A 19,280-nucleotide genomic window follows, 5' to 3' on the forward strand; every position below is an offset into this window, starting at 1 on the left:
GGTGCAGCTGGCCAACTCTGACAAGGCAAATCAAAATGCAGTTTCAACGCTCTGTCGGCCCTGGACACAGAGCCCCGCAGCTTGACATGAGTGGACTTGGGTGCTGTGATCCTGCACCTGAGATCTGCTGAGGGTCCAAAGGTAAAGGAGAGAGACAGAGAAAGGAGACCATTCTGGACAGTAATGAGGAGGATGTCTGCTGCCCAGAACTGTGGGGCGGCTCAAGCCGTCTGAGCCACACCACTAATTGGATGCCTCTTTGCTTCCTTTTTAAACTCAGCAAACCATTTCAGACCACCTTCACCACACAGGCTTTCTCTCTGCCTTTTCTGAGATACACCAAGGACGAAAAAAACATCAACAAAAACTAGCAACTGATTTTCATTTAGGTCGCCTAATTTTAGAAGTTATGGATCTGCAAAGCCAAAAGCAGAGCTTAAAAGAAAATCCACCAAAACCCCACAAGTTTCCATACCTAAGAAACGGTTTTAACTACCCAGAGATATATACAGTCCCCTGCCCTCATGGAAACAACTTTAATTCTACAAGTTTTCCGAATTTTTAAATCTCAGGCTCTAGAATGCCTCTTTGAAATATGTGTCAATAAGAACAGGTAAGGGATGGGGTGGCAGAGTCAAGGGAGTATCTGTGGGATAGCATATGCCATGCTGTGGCTGTGGAATGTCTCCTGAATCAATACCAAATGCAGGCTGATAGCACAACTGTATACACATACCTCATTTAGCCAAATTAGAACAAGTGGGATCTGTCGCCTTCGGATTAAAACAAACAAGTCTATTCTAGTTATGTCCTATCTCTGATCTACTGAACAGCCCCGTGTAGAGGCATTTTCACCCACAAAAGTAAAGCCTGTACAAGTTCCCAAGGCCAGTCCCGCAGGGCATGTTCCTAAGGGCTCCTGTTCCTCATCACCCTCAGGGGGCTGGGGAAAAACAGCATTCCCCATAGGGATACATACTCTGACCCTTTTTTTTTTTTTTAATAAGATTTTATTTACTTATTTGAGAGAGAGAGAGAGAGATAGTGAGAGATAGCATGAGTAGGGTGTGGGGTGGGGGGGAGAAGGAGATCCCAGGACCCTGGGGTCATGACCTGGGCCGAAGGCAGATGCTTAACCGATTGAGCCACCCAGGTGCCTCCATACTCTGACTTTTTGAAATGAAAAAAGCCACGTACTCCTTGAAGGGTCAGTAACAAGTCCAAAGGCATTAAGATTAGTGGGTTCCTGCTCTTCTGCAAGGACTATTCATTCAGAGCAATCTCTATTATAGCTTGTTAGAATTGTTTAAATCCTACTTACATAATTAGCCACCAAAAATCACAAATCCAATTATATTATGGAACCTTAGTTTTCAGAAAGCATAGCAAAGCAAAAGCATTTTCCCCTTTGAACAAGTTAGCAGTCAACTTTCCAGGTGCTTCTGGGAATTCCTAAAGTATTCAGGAAAATGTCAAAGCAGGCCAGGGGCAAAAAGAGTGATCTAGAACTGACTGTGTGGTCATCACTGTTGTGATAAAAGTTCTAGGACAGTGGCTGACCTGATGCATGTCCCGGAGAGGGAGGAGTGCATTCAGCTGGACACCTATGGGGAGCTTGCTTTTTGCCAGGCTCTCAGTTAGGTACTGGGTTCAAAAGAAAAATGTAGGCTATCTTGCCCATGCCTTCAAAGGGCTTAGAGCTTGGCTCTAGAGACAGATGAAGCATGGGAAGGTCCAAGGATGTACACAGCAGTGGTGAAAACACAAAGCAAGGGCACTGGAAACTTCTGGGGTTGGAGGGGTCTCTATAAGGCTTTTTACGGGAGACAGTGCTTTAAGAGGAGTCTTGAAAACGAGGATAATTAAGAGCCAGAAAGATGGAAGGGCTGAGGACAGGAACATGTAAATGTGTAACGGCATGAAGAAATAGCATGGTGTAGGCGAGGCTGGCTCCCAGTGGGGCTGTGGCACATTCAGCCTGAAGAGCAGTATTTAAAACGGGAGAAGAAAGGTTAGCCTTTCGGAGCTGTGTCCTCTGGACCCTCAAGGAAAGAAAGTTTGAGTCAGGCTTAGGACAATTCTGGAAATCCAAATCATAATGCAACATGAGTCTGTGGTAGTGCTACTTATTTTATCTGCTGCCTGAAATCTTTCTAGGGACCCTCACCCCACCATGAAACCCTGAGGTGACCAGGATGCATGATCCAGGCAAACGCAATCAGAATGTCATTGAGTGCTGTGCCTAAATGATCAGAACCCTCCCCAACAATGCTGCCAGAACCCTAGACCCCACTGTGACCATTTCAACTACCACCCCGAGAAGATGGCCTTAGAATGAAGTCAACTCAGAAGCCAAGAGAGCTGAGCTTCTTGAAGATGGTCCCCATGTCTGTACCCAGCAGGGCTGAGCTCAGCCTCATCTTCTGAACTAGCCAACTGCATGGGCCCCCAACTCCCTTACTAAGTTTTTTTTTTTTTTGGCCTCTTTTAAGAGATTATTGACAAATATATGTGTTTCCTGCTAAGCCTTTAAGTATTGACAAAAAAAGGTCCATTTGGGAACTGTTAAGTTTAAAGCACTCAAATGAAGTAACATATATGAAAATATTTTCTAATCTATACAGCACTACACAAATACTACAATATTCATTATCAATGGTGACATTCGAATAACTAGTCAATGCAATTTCCATTCTTCCATCAACAAAATTAAAAGCTCCATCAACGTGGCTTTTAAACTGTAATTAACCAATGCTCATTTAGTGCTGACTTTGTACCAGGCACCCATTCTAAGTAGTTTACTTAATCCTCATCAACAATGCCTATGAAAACGGGCACTACTATTATTTCCCCAACTGTACAGATGAGGAAATAGAGCCATAGAAAGGTTCAGAACAATGCCCAAGGTCACCAGGCACGAGGTGGTGAAGATGGGATTTGAACCCAGGCAGCCTGGCTCCAAAACACTGCCTTCTGTGAAGTCTTTCATGGCCTGAGCACTGGGATGCCTAGGATGTTGGGCTCAGCTGATGGGCCAGCCGAGGCGTAAAGCCTCCTTCTCTCTTGCTCGCAAGGCTGTTTGCAAGTCCTCAGTCCCAGCCACTTTTAGCTTTGCAGCTGATCTTTGAGACCTCCAAGAAAGAGATTTTTATAAACTCCCAGGAGGATCTTGGGATGCTGACCTTAAGAAACTCCTTTCCTGGACCTAAACCAGTCAATTTTTGGCAACACGCATTTTACTCCTACTTATATAGAAGGTAATTCTTTCTTTTATGAAAGAGCCGCTAATTCAGAATAATGGTGGCAAAGTAGTCTGAGAGAGTAGACTTAAATTACAGGAATGTTTTAGAGGAAATTCTATTTTATTAATTTTAAGCAGAGTATATAATTATCAAGACACAAGAGAGTAAATTAAATAAGTTAAGGAAAACAACACAGGTCCCCAAAAGATCTACTTCTCGGCACGAAACAACCTACACAGCCTCTTTGGAGCGGTAGAAAAGGAGACGATCCTGAAAAAGGTAGGCTGAGGGAATCTGTGGAGAGTTTTCAATGTAGAACCAAGGAGTTTGTATTTGTACTGTAGGCAGTGACAGCTGAGGAGGCTTTAAATAAAGCAGGAGGATAATGAGGTGAGAGTATGTTCCGAGAAGAATTAACAGCCATGTGGAAGTGGTAAAGGGGGTCCAACTGGAAGCCAGGTGAGAGTTGAGTGGGGAGAAGGCTTGAAATGAGGCATGGGTGTGAGGCCCAGGGGAAGGGGGGATTAGAGACCCATGGTGGGTGGAGCTGACCTGAGGAGGACAGTGTGGTTTTCACTCTGTGTGGTCAGGATTTGATTTTTATCATGGAGGAGGAGGAGGGCAGGAGGAAGAGAAGAGAACGAAAAATACAGTTCAGGAGAAGTGACGTCGACCTTTGAGCACTGTACTTACAGCACTGATTCTCAACTGCAGGCGATTCTGCCACCCACCCCAGCCACACTTGGTGGTGTCTGGAGACATTTTTGGTTGTCACAACTGAGGAGGTGGTGCTACTGACATCTGGGGGAGGCCAGGGATGCTGCTAAGCATTCTACAGTGTACAGGCTAGTGCCCACAACAGCGAACTATCTAGCCCAGAATGTCAGCTGCGTGCTGTGTTTGAGGAACTCTGACTTATGAGGTAGTGCTGGAATCTGGTGTTCCACATACGGCCAGTGCAGAAAGACGCTTCCTTCTCCATGATAAAAATCAAAACACCCTGACCACACAAAGTGAAAACCACACCAACAATGATACACATTTTTCTAGGAAGATACCAAAAGAATTGTTTCTGACAAGTAGCCAAGTCTTTAGTGCTGCCCTTACAAAGAATGAAACAGAAAGCAATGTGTAGATGGGAGAAATACAGTAGTTTCTCGCTCACATTAATAAGAAAGCACCCTGCAATCTCCAGTCTGCCCTGCTTCTTGGCAGCATCTGGGGTGTCACAGACTGGCTGTTACCTGATCCCCAGAAAGCCACCTGTGGAGCTGGGCAGGGGACTGGGGCACTTCAGGTGCTACTCCAACACAACGGATAACAGGGGGACCCAAAGAAGAAACAACACCTGTGCAACTTAATTTCAAGGTCTATTAGCAGCACAAAAGGGGGGAAAATTGCACTTCCAAATGCATGTCCTGAAACTCAGCAGGGACATTTTTCATTTGCAATTTTTAAATGGTAGAATAATAATTATGGTTCTTTTTACTGAGAACAGCATCCAAGCTCAAATACATTGCACTTCATCAGCAGATACTGGAAATACACTACACGTGGCTACTCACGTTTGGGAAACGCAGGCCTAGCTAACATTCCGTGTAGACTCACTGGAGTTGTGCCTGCACCTTCGAGTCTATGACTGTGTTTCCCAAATGACCTTGCAATTATAAGTGATCGTAAGGCAAAAGAAATGTTATCATTAAGTTGTGCCTTTCAGCGAACCCTCCATGCTGGCCAGTTATTCAACTGATGTTGAAAGACAAGAACAGGTTCTTTTAAGTATAAATAAATAAATGCGGAGGTACACATGTACTCATGCCTCCCCGCAACTGATGGAGGGAGAGGCACAATGTGCCCATTCCCTGAAATACTACAATCTAGAGTTGTAACCATCACCTTCTATGAAGGCTCCACAGCACAGAAGCATCTGTGGGAAACTCAGACACAACAGGCCAAAAAAATAAATAAAAAATAAAAAATCCTACTTCGTAGGTGGTGTTTGCTAAGGTTTGAGAAAGCGAAATGAGATGCCAAGCCCCACTTCCAAGCAAATACCCAGAAGCAGAAATGGAAAAGAGGAACCAGAAGGAGAAACTCCTTTTAGCAGTGAAACCACATGCTGTCCCCTCCAGCATCATCCAATCCATGGGGGCATTTACTGAGTACTTTCAACAGGTAGGCTTTGAACAAGATGCTATGGGCAAAAAACAAAGGTTAAGTGGATACTGCCGGGCCTCAGAAGGCAAGCACTTTCAAGATCACTTTTTTTTTTTTTAACCTTTCCCCTTATGTTAGCACATGGCAAAGAACTCCAGATCTGATGCTATTCACTCCGTGTCATAATTTAAGATCATAAAAGTAGAGAAAAGCAGAATTGGTCTTTCCAAAAACAAAAGCATCATTCTGAAAGGGGATAATTTTGGCGAAGAAACATTCAAGTTCTTTCTGGGAGGAGAAACTGATTTACTAGGCAACTGGTTGAAGGATGGGGATTTTTTTTTTTTTAAATCTGGGTTTTAGTTTCTTTGATCCACCTTCATCTTCAGCAAGATAAACTAAGCTCAAAAATGCAGTTCAAGCTAATTCTTGATTTCAGTGAAGTTCATTTCCAGCTAGATTCCTCTAGGGGAACATCCCTTTCACATCATCAAAAAGCCCAAGAGCGAATCATTTGGAAAGAAAAGCCATTTTGGATAAAAGGTACAGAAAACACAGCTCAACAGATGAAGGGCACACACATGCAGGCACACAGAGCTATCCCTAAAAAGAAAATAAATTTAGGGAGCCCTTCTTCAACTGCCATGGTACCCAATTTAGAAACAGTTTAGAGCCAACCAGAAGATATATCAGCAAGCAATAAGACACAACAGTAAGCAATCAGAAACATCAGTGAGCAATAAGACACCAGAGTAAGCAGTAAAGACACACCAGGGAGAACATTTCTGAGCAATTACCACATGTCTTAATGCAAAAAGAGAGAAAGAAAAACTTCACTCAGTCGGGATTGGAACCCTATAAAAATAAACTCTCTCCCAGCTCCAGAGCCATTGCTGCTATGACAATAGGGGTTTGGGGACAGTTAGGGCATGGCTCAGGGAGAGGGCAACAAAAGCAATAAATGGCTTTTTCCTCAACAAGGGCTAACAAACTTAAGTTCTTATCCTTCTTTTTGGCACTCTAATCTACAGACAGGGCAAAGAGTTTAGATATATGTTGTTTAACCGACAAAATATAAAGCCCCCTGCCCCCACCCTCTAGGGGAAATAAAGGAGGATGGCTCTATTCTCTGTTTCACATCTATGTCTGCCGTGCCCATCATAGTCTCTCGAAGGGAGGAATGCACATGTGCACAGAGGGACAAGCTTGTTTCTACACAGGTTGGCCACAAAAACAGACCCTTAAGACACAGAGAACTTGCTTACTAGACAGGTTATTAAATATCCCAGGAAACTGTCAGCTCTCCAGGAACCTCTAAGAAAATGGCAGCATATTCTTCAAAACTTGCCCATTTGTGATGATTTACAAATGAAAGCAAGGAAGACAGAGCCAACACTCTTCTCTTTATGGTGCTTGGTCTTAAGCTGAGCTCAAGGGACTCCAATACCAAAGGTACCTACCCCCCAAACACTCAAACTCCATAAAACCTGTGAAACCACTAACTTCTCCTAGATGTTGAGAAGACTGAGTAAAACCACGTGCCTCTGAGGGTCACAAACAGGTGTAACTGGTATTTCCTGGATGGTTGCTGGATGTTAGTTTCCTCCCCTTCCTTCCAATTACTTTCGGGGTCACAATCCATTTCTAGGAGTCTGTATCTCTTTCATGAGGCCCCTATGCCTCAATCCTACCCACCTTCAAAATGTACCTTCCTGTGAGAAGCCTCCTAGCTACCCCCATTTACATGGCCACCGTCTATGGGATTTTGTGCCTATAGATTATTTTCCTAATTGGCCATTAAAAATTTCAAAGACAGAGTGTCTGACAAACAAAAGATGCAAAGGAGGGAGGATGAGATTAATTATCAGAGGCACAGCTCTAAATCTGCTCCCTCCTCTCGCCCCCTACCCCAACCCCACAAAACACACAAAATCCTTTGGTTCTTTAAATATTAGTAAAAACACAGTACCAGTGGCATGGTGAAAGGAGACCCATCAGAGCCAACAACTTAGAGAATGTGCTCAAGCGGTAGTGGGTTAACTGAGTCAACTAACTCACTCAATACGTGGGGCTGGGATCCCAGAGGAAAGAAGTAGTCACCAACTCCCTCCCATGTCATTTCTGGAGGTCGACCTACAATTCTGGACCTGGGTACTTGGAGCCCAGGCAGGGTTAGTCTCCCAGTGAGCCTGGCACAAACAGGACAGTCAGTGGTAGCAAGATCCCTCATCAAGCAGACAATGACAACAGACTTGTTTACATGGGTTGTATAGGACAGAGACAGTAGGAGGCGGCAAAGGTCAAGGCGGAGCACCCCACTCCACCTCTGGAAATAGGACAATGTAGAACTGCCATGAAATCAGATAGGAGCTTTCCAATGGCATTTTCTGCGGGGGACCAGGGTGGAGGAATGGAGCCCGGAGAGGCATGGGTTCCATTTATTAATAGGCAGCGCAACACAGTGGGAGGTTTTCTTGTCTAATTACAGAAGCCGTTGGAAACTGCAGGGAAGAGAGGATTTATGGCCCAGATGACACTGCCTCTGTGTTGTAATTAAAAGTTATTTTTAATATCTTTCTTTGGTTGGACACTTTGGATTATTAGAAATATATTTTGTAATTTAACACTTGCTAAAGGGCAAAGAACAGAACAGAAAGGTGACACAACAAGCTTGCATAATGGGAAACAATTAAATGTTTTGACACTGGGAGGTAGAAAAGGAACCGAATCCCTCCCACTTCAGTCCGTATGTTTCTACAGTGCAAGTCAGAGGCAGAGAGAAACCAAAAGAACACTAAATTTGATTTTCAAAGTAGCAGAAAGCAACCCATCTCTGTATTTCATACATTAAGTAGAGACTGGATAACCCCATCAGGAGTGCAGACAACTCCTTTACAACCATTCACCCAAAGCATCTCATCTTAATCCTCAGGCCCCTTGCTTTGTCACTCTAATGAGAGCAAGTCCTGGCTCGGCCACGGGGACTCGAAGGCCAACCCCAGGGCACTGCAATGGGGGCATCCAACATAAGCCATGGGCAATCCAGGCTGTGTGTGATCCGGGCTTTGTTTTTAATCTACGCTTCTTCTCTCATCCAAGATTCCAGTTTTGGGAAGGAGCTAGACAAAAATGCATCCCAGTGAGAAATGCAGGTTGGCGTCCAGGAGTGGCAACAGAAGCAGCCCAAGATCAGGCAGGGGCCCTTTATTTTATCAGTCCCATTTCCAGAATTTCCATCTCCTCATGCACAGGATGCGTTTTTCTGCAATGGTGACTTCTTCTTTAACAACGGGAAGGAGAGAATCTCTTATATGGGACAGACTTTCGAAACTGTCTGATGAAAACGGGAAGGAGAAAGGACCTCTAGCTGACAATGAGCTCCCCAGATAACCTCTCTATTCCACTTATCCATGCTATGAATCTTCTCGTTAAAAGTGAATTCCAGGAGCTCATTATGTGAAATATGTCACAGAAACCACCAGCTCTTACACATCATGATGGGCCTTTAAAAGTCTTTTAACATGTTAATCAAAAGTAAATTTAAAATCAGCTTTAGAGGAGCCATACCAAGTTTGATGGGATTTGTATCAATAAGAACCACTGTGCCCCTTTATCCTTTCCCCAGGCCAAAGCACGGTCAGGCTCCACGTCAGGGCACACAACCGCCGTTCTTACCTGCCACATTAATTTTCTCAAGTGCGACCAAGCTGGGAACAGCTGTGGTGGAGTTGGTCGAGTTTGTCCCTGTGCCATTGATTACAAGATTGTCCACCTTGGACTCCAACTTTCCAATGCGCTGCAAGATATTATCCAATAGCACGGCAAGAGTTTTCTTCAGATCTGTCAAAGAAAATGCAGATAGTTAAAAAAGTCTTTGGCTTCTGTATGTTTGTCTGGTGTGTTCTCTCTCTCCCTCCCCCCTCCTCCTCCTCTGTCTCTCTCTCACGTGAAGAAAAAAAAAAGTGGCACAGTCAAGAAGTACTGCTTGAAGACGTGTCCAAACAAACCCTATCTTAAAGATGACGGAGGCCATCTTTGAGTGGCCCAGAGAGTACAAAACACATTGGTCTCTTCCGCCACGCGAGTTTGGCAGTAGGTGACATAAAATTACTCCCAGGCACTAGGGCAATAGAGAAAACTCGGTGTTACTTAGCATCCTATCAAAGCACTCTATTAAATTCCTTCTTCTTAGAGCATGATGCTCTGACCTATAGAATGACAGCCCTTAAGTGCAGAGAGGTCTTGAAGTACCTTCTGGATCAAGTTCATTATTTTCAGTGTTCAATATTCCAGTACATTCCAACTTTTTGCCAAGTCTTTACTTCTGTTGGTTACTTATGGTAATACTTAATAAAAACTATGGTTCCAGATTCTAACTCAGATGTAACTACAATGAGATTTAGAAAGATACCTAAATTAAGACCAGATTCATTCATTCATTCGTTCAGGAAATATTTACAAAACAACTACTACTATGTGCTAGGCACTGTTCTAGATGCTGAGGATATTCTCTCACCCTGAGTTGATTCTCATGGGGCGCCTGGGTGGCTCAGTCGGTTAAGCAACTGCCTTCGGCTCAGGTCATGATCCTGGGGTCCTGGGATTGAGCCCTGTGTCAGGCTCCCTGCTCAGCTGGGAACCTTCTTCACCCTCTCCTTCTACCCCTCCCCCCAGCTTGTGCTCTCACTCACTCTCTTTCTGTCTCAAATAAATAAAATCTTTAAAAAAAAAAAAAGAGTTGATTCCCTTTTTCATACATCTGACTGTGGGTTAAATGCTGCACTTCTCTCTAGACAGACATTTACCCTCATGTATACATAAGTGTTTCCTAAGTTTGAACACAAGGTATTCCACACACACAAGAAGATTAATTAAGCCTCTCTCCTCTGGAAACTCATAATCAAAGAAAGATATATTGACCTGCGCATGTGAGAAAAGCAGAAGGACACCAGGCTAGCCATCCATGTGAACAGAATTCAGCCTCATGAATGAATTGGGAGTGGTTCAGGGGAGAAGAGCACCGTCTAGGGAGCAGGATATGCCAAGTCCTGAACTGAGACAAATGCAAAATTGCCACTTTCCCTTGTACTGGGAACAGGGTAAACTTGCTTTGAGTAGGTGATCGCACCTGGCCAGGAGAGAAGCACACACCGGATTAATTCACCAACCCCAGAACACAGCCAGCCAACCCTGAACCTCGACCGGAAGGCACTCAGGCTGTCCTATTTTGTCAGGGGGAGAGGGAAGTTGTCAGAACAAAGGTGTGTAACGAACATGGAAGTTTGTGTTGTTGGCGGTTTACAGATGGGAGGCATGGCTGGAGCAGACTAAATACTGCAAGCAGAAAGCAAACCCACGCCTCTCTCCTCAAAGTCTGGTGGTCTGCACTTGGCATAAGCACAACCTCCCCACCGCTCTCCCCAAACGGATCATCGGACTTCTTCACGATGTTAACCTCTGAAGTGGTTCGTTCCTTCATTCTAACAAACACCCGACCAGGGCTATTTCTCACTCTTCAGCCCGTCTCTTCCCTACAGGTAAGAAGAAGCTGGCCAGAACATTAGAGCGACAGGGCTAAAAATATTATAGCAGAGAAGGGCACAAGGGAACTAATGTTTCCTGAAGGCCTATAACATGCCACACACACAAATCTAAGAAACCCCACGTTATCTTCACCTCCTCCGGGTAAAATGACTTCACTTTACAGAGGAGAACACAGAGGTTCACAGACATGAAGTAACCTGCTCACGGCTACAGAGATAATAAACCGGAATGGGGACTTGAATCAGGTTGGCCTAATTCCCTGATGCCTCAGCGGCTCAGCCAGAAGTCAAGAGTCAAGGTAGAAAAAAAAACCTAAGCATGAAATTCAAGGTCTTTCATCCACAGCACTGTGGTTAGGGGCCCAGACTCTGGAGCCCAAGTTTCTCGGTTTACGTGCTTGTTCTCCACTCCTGTTTCCTTATCTGTCAAAGAGTGCTAAGAATAAACCTACCTCTTTGCATTGTTATGTGGACTTCATGAGTTAATTTTTATAAAATGTTCTGAACACCACTTGGTACATGGTAAGCACCATATAATTGCCTGCTACACATATAAATAAAAAATAAAATTTCCTCTGGGGAATGCTCTCATCCTTCCTTAAGAAATCTCTTCCTGAGTGATGGAGGACTTTTATCACTTGATCAAAAGGGTCATGAGCTCACTCTCCTCCAGGAGCAGCAGTCCCGTGGTCAGCGTGACTCACAGTCTACCCCTGGCTCATCCTTCGCTGGCAGAAAGAGGAGCCAGCCACCAGCTTTGCTCCTACAGTGCATCTAAAGCATCAGCTGCCTCTCCAGAATTGTGAAGATTGCAGAGGCCGGCCATGTGGATAGGGGCAGTGGTGCCACTGGGAGGTGGCTGCAGTGTGTGACAAAACCACCCCTCAGATACAGGATATCAAGCCCCTCCATCTCCAGCCTCGTTGCCTAAAGGCCCTATCACCAGCCAAGCAGTCCACAGGTAAAAATGGCATTTAACTATTACCAGCAATTGAGATGAGCTAGACACAGAAGCCCTGGACCCCTAGGATGGTTTAAATCAGGCTTTCTCAGCTTTGACCCTATTGACGCTTTGGGTCAGACAATTCGTTGCTGTTGAGGGATGTCCCGTGCACTGAAGGGTGTTGGGCAGCACCCCTGGCCTCCGGCGACTGAATGACAGTAGCAATCCCTCTATGTGACAATCAAAAACGCCTCCAGACATTGCCAATGCCCCAATTTGAGAGCCACCGAGTTAGGCATATGCTCCCAGCCCTTTCTTCCTCGCTGCCCCTTTGTGCAGGTGAAGTGTGAGAACAGCTACTGAACTTGCATTCTGTGTGATCTCCATTCGCTAAGGTACTGGAGGCACTGCTACGAATATATGCGAAGTAAAATGAAGGAATCAGCCCTTCTCCCTACAGGAGCTGACAGAGGCCCAGCCCGGGCTGATGGTCTCTCAAGGGCTGGTAACCTTCTGCAACTTCTTGTCTTTCTGTTAAAGGGCAAGAGGACTATGGGACAGAGCCCCCCAACCCATAGTTATTGGCGACAGTCACTGGTGGGGTACACCCTAGGTAGAATACAGAACTGTCACATCAACCTTAAGATGACACAAACAAATGGAAAGATAGTATATTCCCTGCTCATGGATTGGAAGAATATTGTTGAAATGTCTATTCTGCCCAAAGCAATCTACAGATTTAACGCAATCTCTATCAAACACCAACAATATTTTTCACAGGACTAGAACGAATCATCCTAAAATCTGTATGGAACCACAAAAGACTCTGAATAGCCAAAGCAATCTTGAGAAAGAAGGCCAAACCTGGAGGTATCACAATTCCAGATTTCAGGATATACTATAAAGCTGTAGTAACCAAAACAGTATGGCACAGGCACACAAACAGGCACATAGATCAATGGAACAGAATACAGAACCCAGAAATAAACCCACAGCTGTATGGTCCACTAGTCTATGACAAAGAAGGCAAGAATATGGAATGGGAAAAAGGCTCTTCAACAAACGGTGTAGGGACAACTCGACAGCTACATGGAAAAGGATGAAACTAGACCACTTTTTTACACCATACACAAAAATAAACTCAAAATGAATTAAAGACCTAAATGTGAGGCCTGAAATCATAAAAACTCTAGAAGAGAGCACAGGTATTAATTTCTCTGACATTGGCCATAACAACATTTTTCTAGTTATGTCTCCTGAGGGAAGGAAAACAAAAGCAAAAATGAACTATAGGGACTACCTCAAAATAAAAAGTTTTTGCACAGTGAAGGAAACCATCAACAAAACAAAAAGATGACCTACTGAACGGGAGAAGATATTGGCAAATGGTATATCCGATGAGGGGTTGATCTCCCAAACAAAGAACTTTGGTAACATACCCCCAAAACCAAATAATCCAATTAAAAAAATGGGCAGAAGACACGAATAGACATTTCTCCAAAGAAGACATCCAGATGGCCGACAGACACATGAAAAGATGCTCAACCATCCTCATCATCAGGGAAAGGCAAATCAAAAGTACCATGAGACATCATCACCTCACAGTTGTCAGAACGGCTAAAATCAACAACATAAGAACAAACAAGTGTTGGTGAGGATGTGGAGAAAGGGGAACCCTCATGCACTGTTGATGGTTAATACAAATGGTTACAGCCACTCTGGAAAATGGGTTCCTCAAAAAATTAAAAATAGAAATACCAATAATAATCCAGTATACTGCTACTGGGTATTGACCCAAAGAATGGGAAAACACTAATTCAAAAAGATATTCACACCCCTCTATTTATTGTGGCATTATCTACAATAGCCAAATTATGGAAGCAATCTAAGTGCCCATTAACAGACAAATGGAGAAGAAAAATGTGGTGTACACAAAGGAATACTACACAGCCATAAGGAAAGATGAGATCATCCCATTTGAGACAACATGGGTAGATCTAGGGAGTATTATGCTAAGTGAAATAGTAAGACTGGGAAGGACAAATACCTTATTTAAAAAAAAAAACAAACAAAAACAAAAAGCAGAATCAGACCTACACATACAGAGAACAGACACCTGCCACAGAGGAGGGCGTGGGGGATGAGCAACATGCGTGAAGGGGAGTGGGACACAGAGGCTTGCAGGTATGGAATGAGTAAGTCACAGGAGTAAATGGCGCAGCATAAGGAATACAGTCAACAACATTGTAATAGTGATGTAACGAGACAGATGGTAATTACACTAGTGAGGAACACAGCATAATGTCAAATCACTAAGTCACACACCTGAAACTAATGTAACATTGTGTGTCAACTATACTAAAAGAAAAAATGTCAAAAAACAAGAAGGCAGTCTTCCTCGATTCCTAAAATACAGTCACCGATAAGGGTGACCTACTATCTCTTGCTGACCTCACCTACTGGAGGGTGACCTCTGTGACTATGTGACATGGTGCAACTCTGGGAAGTCACGATGATGAGAAGGATGCTGATGTTCACTATCCCAACTATGCTCCGAACCCCCACCACCACTGCCACCGACTGAGCTCCATGTGTCAGCTGCTGTCCTCAGCACCTCTCACAGGTTACTTCATGCGGTCCTGCCAAGACAGTATGAGGAACATATTACTGTTCCCATCTCCATTTTATAGATGAGAAACCACAGCACAGAGAGGTGAAGTAATCTGCCCTGGGTGACTGCAGATCAAGGGTTCCATCTCAGACAGGCTGGTTCCAGACCCAATGGCTCTTACCTACCGCACCATACTGCCTCTGAAGAACCTCTATGGACCTGCCAGCCAGCAGGCATCTCCGACCTGCTGCTTCTGAGCATGCTTATCGGGGATTAACCTCTGCGCTTCTGCCACGTGCTTTTGTTAAATCATATCCCAACCATCCTCAAGACTCACTGATGTCACTGTTCTTTGGGCAACTCCCACACTAAAAATAACGAAGAGTCCACATTTCCCTACTTTCTGCCTCAAAATGAAAATGGAATATAAAGCAATCAAAAACCCTGGACTCTCTAGGCACTTCACCTGGATAGACATATTTTCTCTTCCAGTATGAAAGAAAAGAAGTTCATCTTCAACAAGCAGCTGTTTGAGTCACTATTTCAAGACAGTTTGACACAAGATAAAAAATAATGTCAATACAGTACACAAGGGCAAAGATGATGTCGAGCCCATCTGTGTGTCTTTACCAACTGGCACACTACAGTACTCAGTTACGTGCGTGTTACGTCAGCAAACAGATGAATAATGAACCAACAAATAAATGGACTATAGTCTTCCTGCCAATAAGGCTAAGGAAATCATACCTTTCTAGGTGATGAGATTCTCTCTCACCTTTGCATTTTACAGTTAAACCAGCAAAAACTGTTTTATTGCAATTTTAAATACCAGAACATTTTTGTGTTTTAGTCTTAATGATAATCCATTTATCCAATAAGGCTGCACACCCAAGGATAATTTCTATAGAGCTTAATAAAGAAATTAGGGCAAAAATATTCCTTCAAATTCTAGCATAACATTTTTAAATTTATCACTGTGTTTTACAGTTATTATAGCAGTAAAATGTGTCCTCAGCAAGATTACAATTTTCAATTACTAACAGGCTTTTAAAATTTTGTTTGTGCTTCAAAGTCTTAGCCATAAAAATTTAATCCCAGCATCACTACCGCAATTCTGTATTCCTAAAACTTACTGTACACGACGAAGATGAGATCAAAGCAATTGAAAACATTTAAAATGTCCTTCAGGGGGAAGTTAGCTTTGCTTTCTATCATACTAGAAGTGCTATGATCAAGGGCGAGATCGAAAAAATCTCAGAACAGGTGCCCTGACAGCCTCTGTGAGTTTTCATTTCCAGAAAGCATGCCTCCAGGGGGTGAGCAGGGGCTGGAAGATGCTGCCACATTCTTCCGCAGGACAGCCAAGGCGATTTCACTGCCAGCTAGATGTGCCTCCAGAGCTGGAGCCCAGAGAGACAGGATTTCAGGACAAAGGGGGATCCTGCTGGTAGAAAAAGTCTATCAGCTTATAGGTCTATCGGTTAAAGCTGTGACACAGGGCAGCAAACCCCAATTGCCCACATTATCCAGGCAATCAGTATTTGAGGAATGATCCAGAAAGGCGGCACTTGGGGCCTATGCTAGCCCACCCTGTTCCCCTGGGACATGCTTTCAAAGCAGTGGTTATCCAGCCTGCCGTCCTCCAGGCCAACCTTCACCAGGCTTTGTCCTCAAAGCACTCCATCAGAATCTGTAGAGCCCACGAGTCAAGGACTCGGGGCACAGCCACCTTGGGCTACATTGAAGATGTGGCCAGCATGATTCGCTGGCACAGAACCAACCGTGCAATGAGCAAGGACGTATATCTGAACAGCAAAAAAAAAAATTATTTGCATCTGGGCTTGCTCCTAATCCAAGTCCCTCTTCACTGCGGCCGCCCCCAGAGGCAGAGCGCCAACAAGCAGCAGCTTCACGTGCTGCTTGGGAGAAACCAGCAAAGACAGGGCGCTAATGAGAAAGGAAGGTGTTAATGAAAAAAGAATTAGCCCCAACCTCTCCTTTCCACTGACTGCCAGAATGTCAAGTTTCATCCGTTATATATTTTTAATTTCACAGTGACCTCTCCACAGAAAGACAATATAGTTAGAGTAATAAGCAAAAGCCAGTCCATTCATTATGTACAAGGACACTGTAGTGTTATTTATTATAGATAAGAACTGGACACTACCCAAATGCCCAACAAAAGATTAAATTACATATGTCCATCCATTCATAAGACAGAATAAATCACTAGATTGGAACTTAGGGAGGGCAGAGCAGGTGTCTTGTCATCTCTGTTTATCACCACCGGGCGTTGTTGGGAGCTCACTGATTATTTATTGAATGGATGGTTTGAAAAAAAAAAGTGTATGGACATTAAAAATATCTAATGGCATGAGGAAATACAACAAAGAAGAGTTTAAAAAGCTGTATATGAAATATTCCAATTTTTTTAAATGACACGTGCACATATCTGCATTTTAAAAAAGGACTGGAGGGAAATCAAAATTTATCTGGGTTTGGGGATAGGGAGTATTTTACTTTTTATTCTTTCTAAGAGTACAAAAATGGGCGTGGCATCATCCTTGCCCTTGTGTGTTGTACTGACAGCACCTTCTGTCTTGTGCTAAGTAGTTTGGAAATGGTGACTCACACAGCTGCTTCCGTTGAAAATGAACTTTTCTGTCACGTGAGGAGAGAAAGCAAGCCTGCCCAGGGTCAAGGACCGAGAGAGGCCAAGGTTTTTCACTGCCTTACAGTCTACATGCTCTCCATTTTCTATATTCACAGTACTCTGACAATCAGGGAGGCTTCAATGATATTTGAATGTACATCCAGTGCAGTGAATTCCACCCTCCCCAAGATACTGGCCCCAAGTACCTGATGGCAGGTAAGGAGACAACCCCCGGCCCAGACACAGCTCAGTGACTGACCCTCACTGCCTTCCCGCATTTGAATTCTTAAAACCACCTAAAGTCGCAGACGTGCTCTCGCGCTGCAGCTGTCACAGGCAGCCACACCATGTCACAAAGGGCACTAAACCACCACCTCAAAGAGACAGGGCAGCTCAGATGCTCAGTATCACTGACTATTGTTCTCTCCTGGGTTAGGCTGCAAGGGCAGACTTCAGCTTTGACTCCAATGTGTTCCAGAAGCAAATGTTATTCCTGAGGTGCTATAGGGGGTGTCTCTAGCATTTTCGAGGCAGCAGAACGTGAGAAAAAAATCGCATCTTGGCCTGTTGATGATACCAAGTGCATTATGGAATCTGTAAATATCCAGCACGGAGCTCTTGGGCTGTTCTCTCATTTTCCTGACACCCAGCCAGCTGCATGGAATAGGAGTCCAGCATTGTAGTCCTTCTTGCAGAATAGAAATGGATTCGGGCTCTGAGTGGTCGAGCCCACCGTCACACGGGGTCCCAACCTGACTCCCGCACCCACACCCCCCCACCCCGTCAGGAAGGACAGCCACCGCACACTCCTCCTTCCCGCTCACCACCTGTACCAGAAACAGTACCCGCTAGCACTGCCCTCCTTCCAAGACCACGTGAGCTCACCCAGTCCAGCTCAGCTCCCAGCCCACAAAGGAAAGCCTTCTCTTTGGAACCGGGCAATGACAATCACCTCTCCTGTTTCTTAAATGCCAAAGTCACTCTGCAGAGCCAACACACTTTTAGAAAGGGACCCAGCGAAGAGCCGGACAGCATCTCTCTGGGGACCAGGGCAGCAGTTCTCAACCCTGGCCAGCGCAGGGCCCAGCACAGGTGCCGTCAAGGCAGGCCTGGTGATTCTGGTGGACAAGCCTTGCCTGTCCTTGTCCCGGAGGGTAGTGGCTAGCCTGCCTCCCTCCCTCTGGAGGAGAGCTTACTTCCTCTCATGTCTTATCCCCTGTAAATGTGGAACACAGCTACATAAGCAGGTTCCTGAAGCCCAATGTTCAAACGTCCACTTCAGGCGAAAAATTTTGGTGGAGTAAAAGATGCAGGTACACGTCGGCCACGGTTAGTGATAACTCCCAACAATGACCGCATTTCCCTCATCTAGGTGCCTAAATAAACTGTGTAACATGTAAGCCTTACAACAAGCCTATGAGGTGAAGGATACTATTATATCCTGTATTTTACAAAAGAGGAGGCGGGCTTTTAAAACATCAGTCACCTGCCCAAGGTCACACGCCTAGTAAGGAACCCTACAGCCACACAGAAACGTTCTCTAACGACCATCCAGAATAAACACTGGTTCCTGTGTCAGAATCAGGAGCACAACAGCTATCCGGAGCCACCTGGACCTGTAGTCCATGGGGAATCTCTTCTCGTTTCCAGTCGCACTAGAAACTTTACTTTCCAATTAGCCCCAGCTGTAACTGTCCCACACAGGCAGAGTCAGGGCAAAGGGGCTGCTGCTGATCACTCCTGGCTCCTACTAAGTGCCAGGCACGTGCTGAGCCCTGGGGTACAGTGGAGAACGAGAGAGGCAAAAATCCCTGCTCTTTGGTGGCTCACATGCTCCGCGGGGGAGAGAGACGATCAACAGAGCCAATAAATATGCAACGACAGATGGTTTAGGTGTTACGAAAATAAGTGGTTTAAGTGTTGTAAGACTGAGGGGCGCCTGGGTGGCTCAGTCGTTAAGCATCTGCCTTTGGCTCAGGTCATGATCCCAGGGTCCTGGGATCGAATCCCGCATCGGGCTCCCTGCTCAGCGGGAAGCCTGCTTCTCCCTCTCCCACTCCCCCTGCTTGTGTTCCCTCTCTGTGTCTCTCTCTGTCAAATAGATAAGTAAAGTCTTAAAAAAAGAAGTGTT

At 44.8% G+C, this 19,280-nt stretch overlaps 1 protein-coding gene across 4 annotated transcripts in view; it reads right to left on the reverse strand.

The window, feature by feature from the left end:
• MGAT5 (alpha-1,6-mannosylglycoprotein 6-beta-N-acetylglucosaminyltransferase) overlaps positions 1–19,280 on the reverse strand; it is a 327,769-nt gene that overhangs the window by 182,862 nt on the left and 125,627 nt on the right. For all 4 annotated transcript variants that reach the window (XM_073884745.1, XM_073884749.1, XM_025857052.2 and 1 more), the window contains one exon: positions 9,075–9,239. In XM_073884745.1, the coding sequence (XP_073740846.1) occupies positions 9,075–9,239 (165 nt within the window). The remainder of the gene's footprint in view (positions 1–9,074; positions 9,240–19,280) is intronic.

Source organism: Callorhinus ursinus, unplaced genomic scaffold (genome assembly GCF_003265705.2).
Source record: "Callorhinus ursinus isolate GAN/ISIS: 27379988/994484 unplaced genomic scaffold, GSC_fseal_2.0 scaffold2, whole genome shotgun sequence".
In the NCBI taxonomy this organism is placed as follows: domain Eukaryota; kingdom Metazoa; phylum Chordata; class Mammalia; order Carnivora; family Otariidae; genus Callorhinus; species Callorhinus ursinus.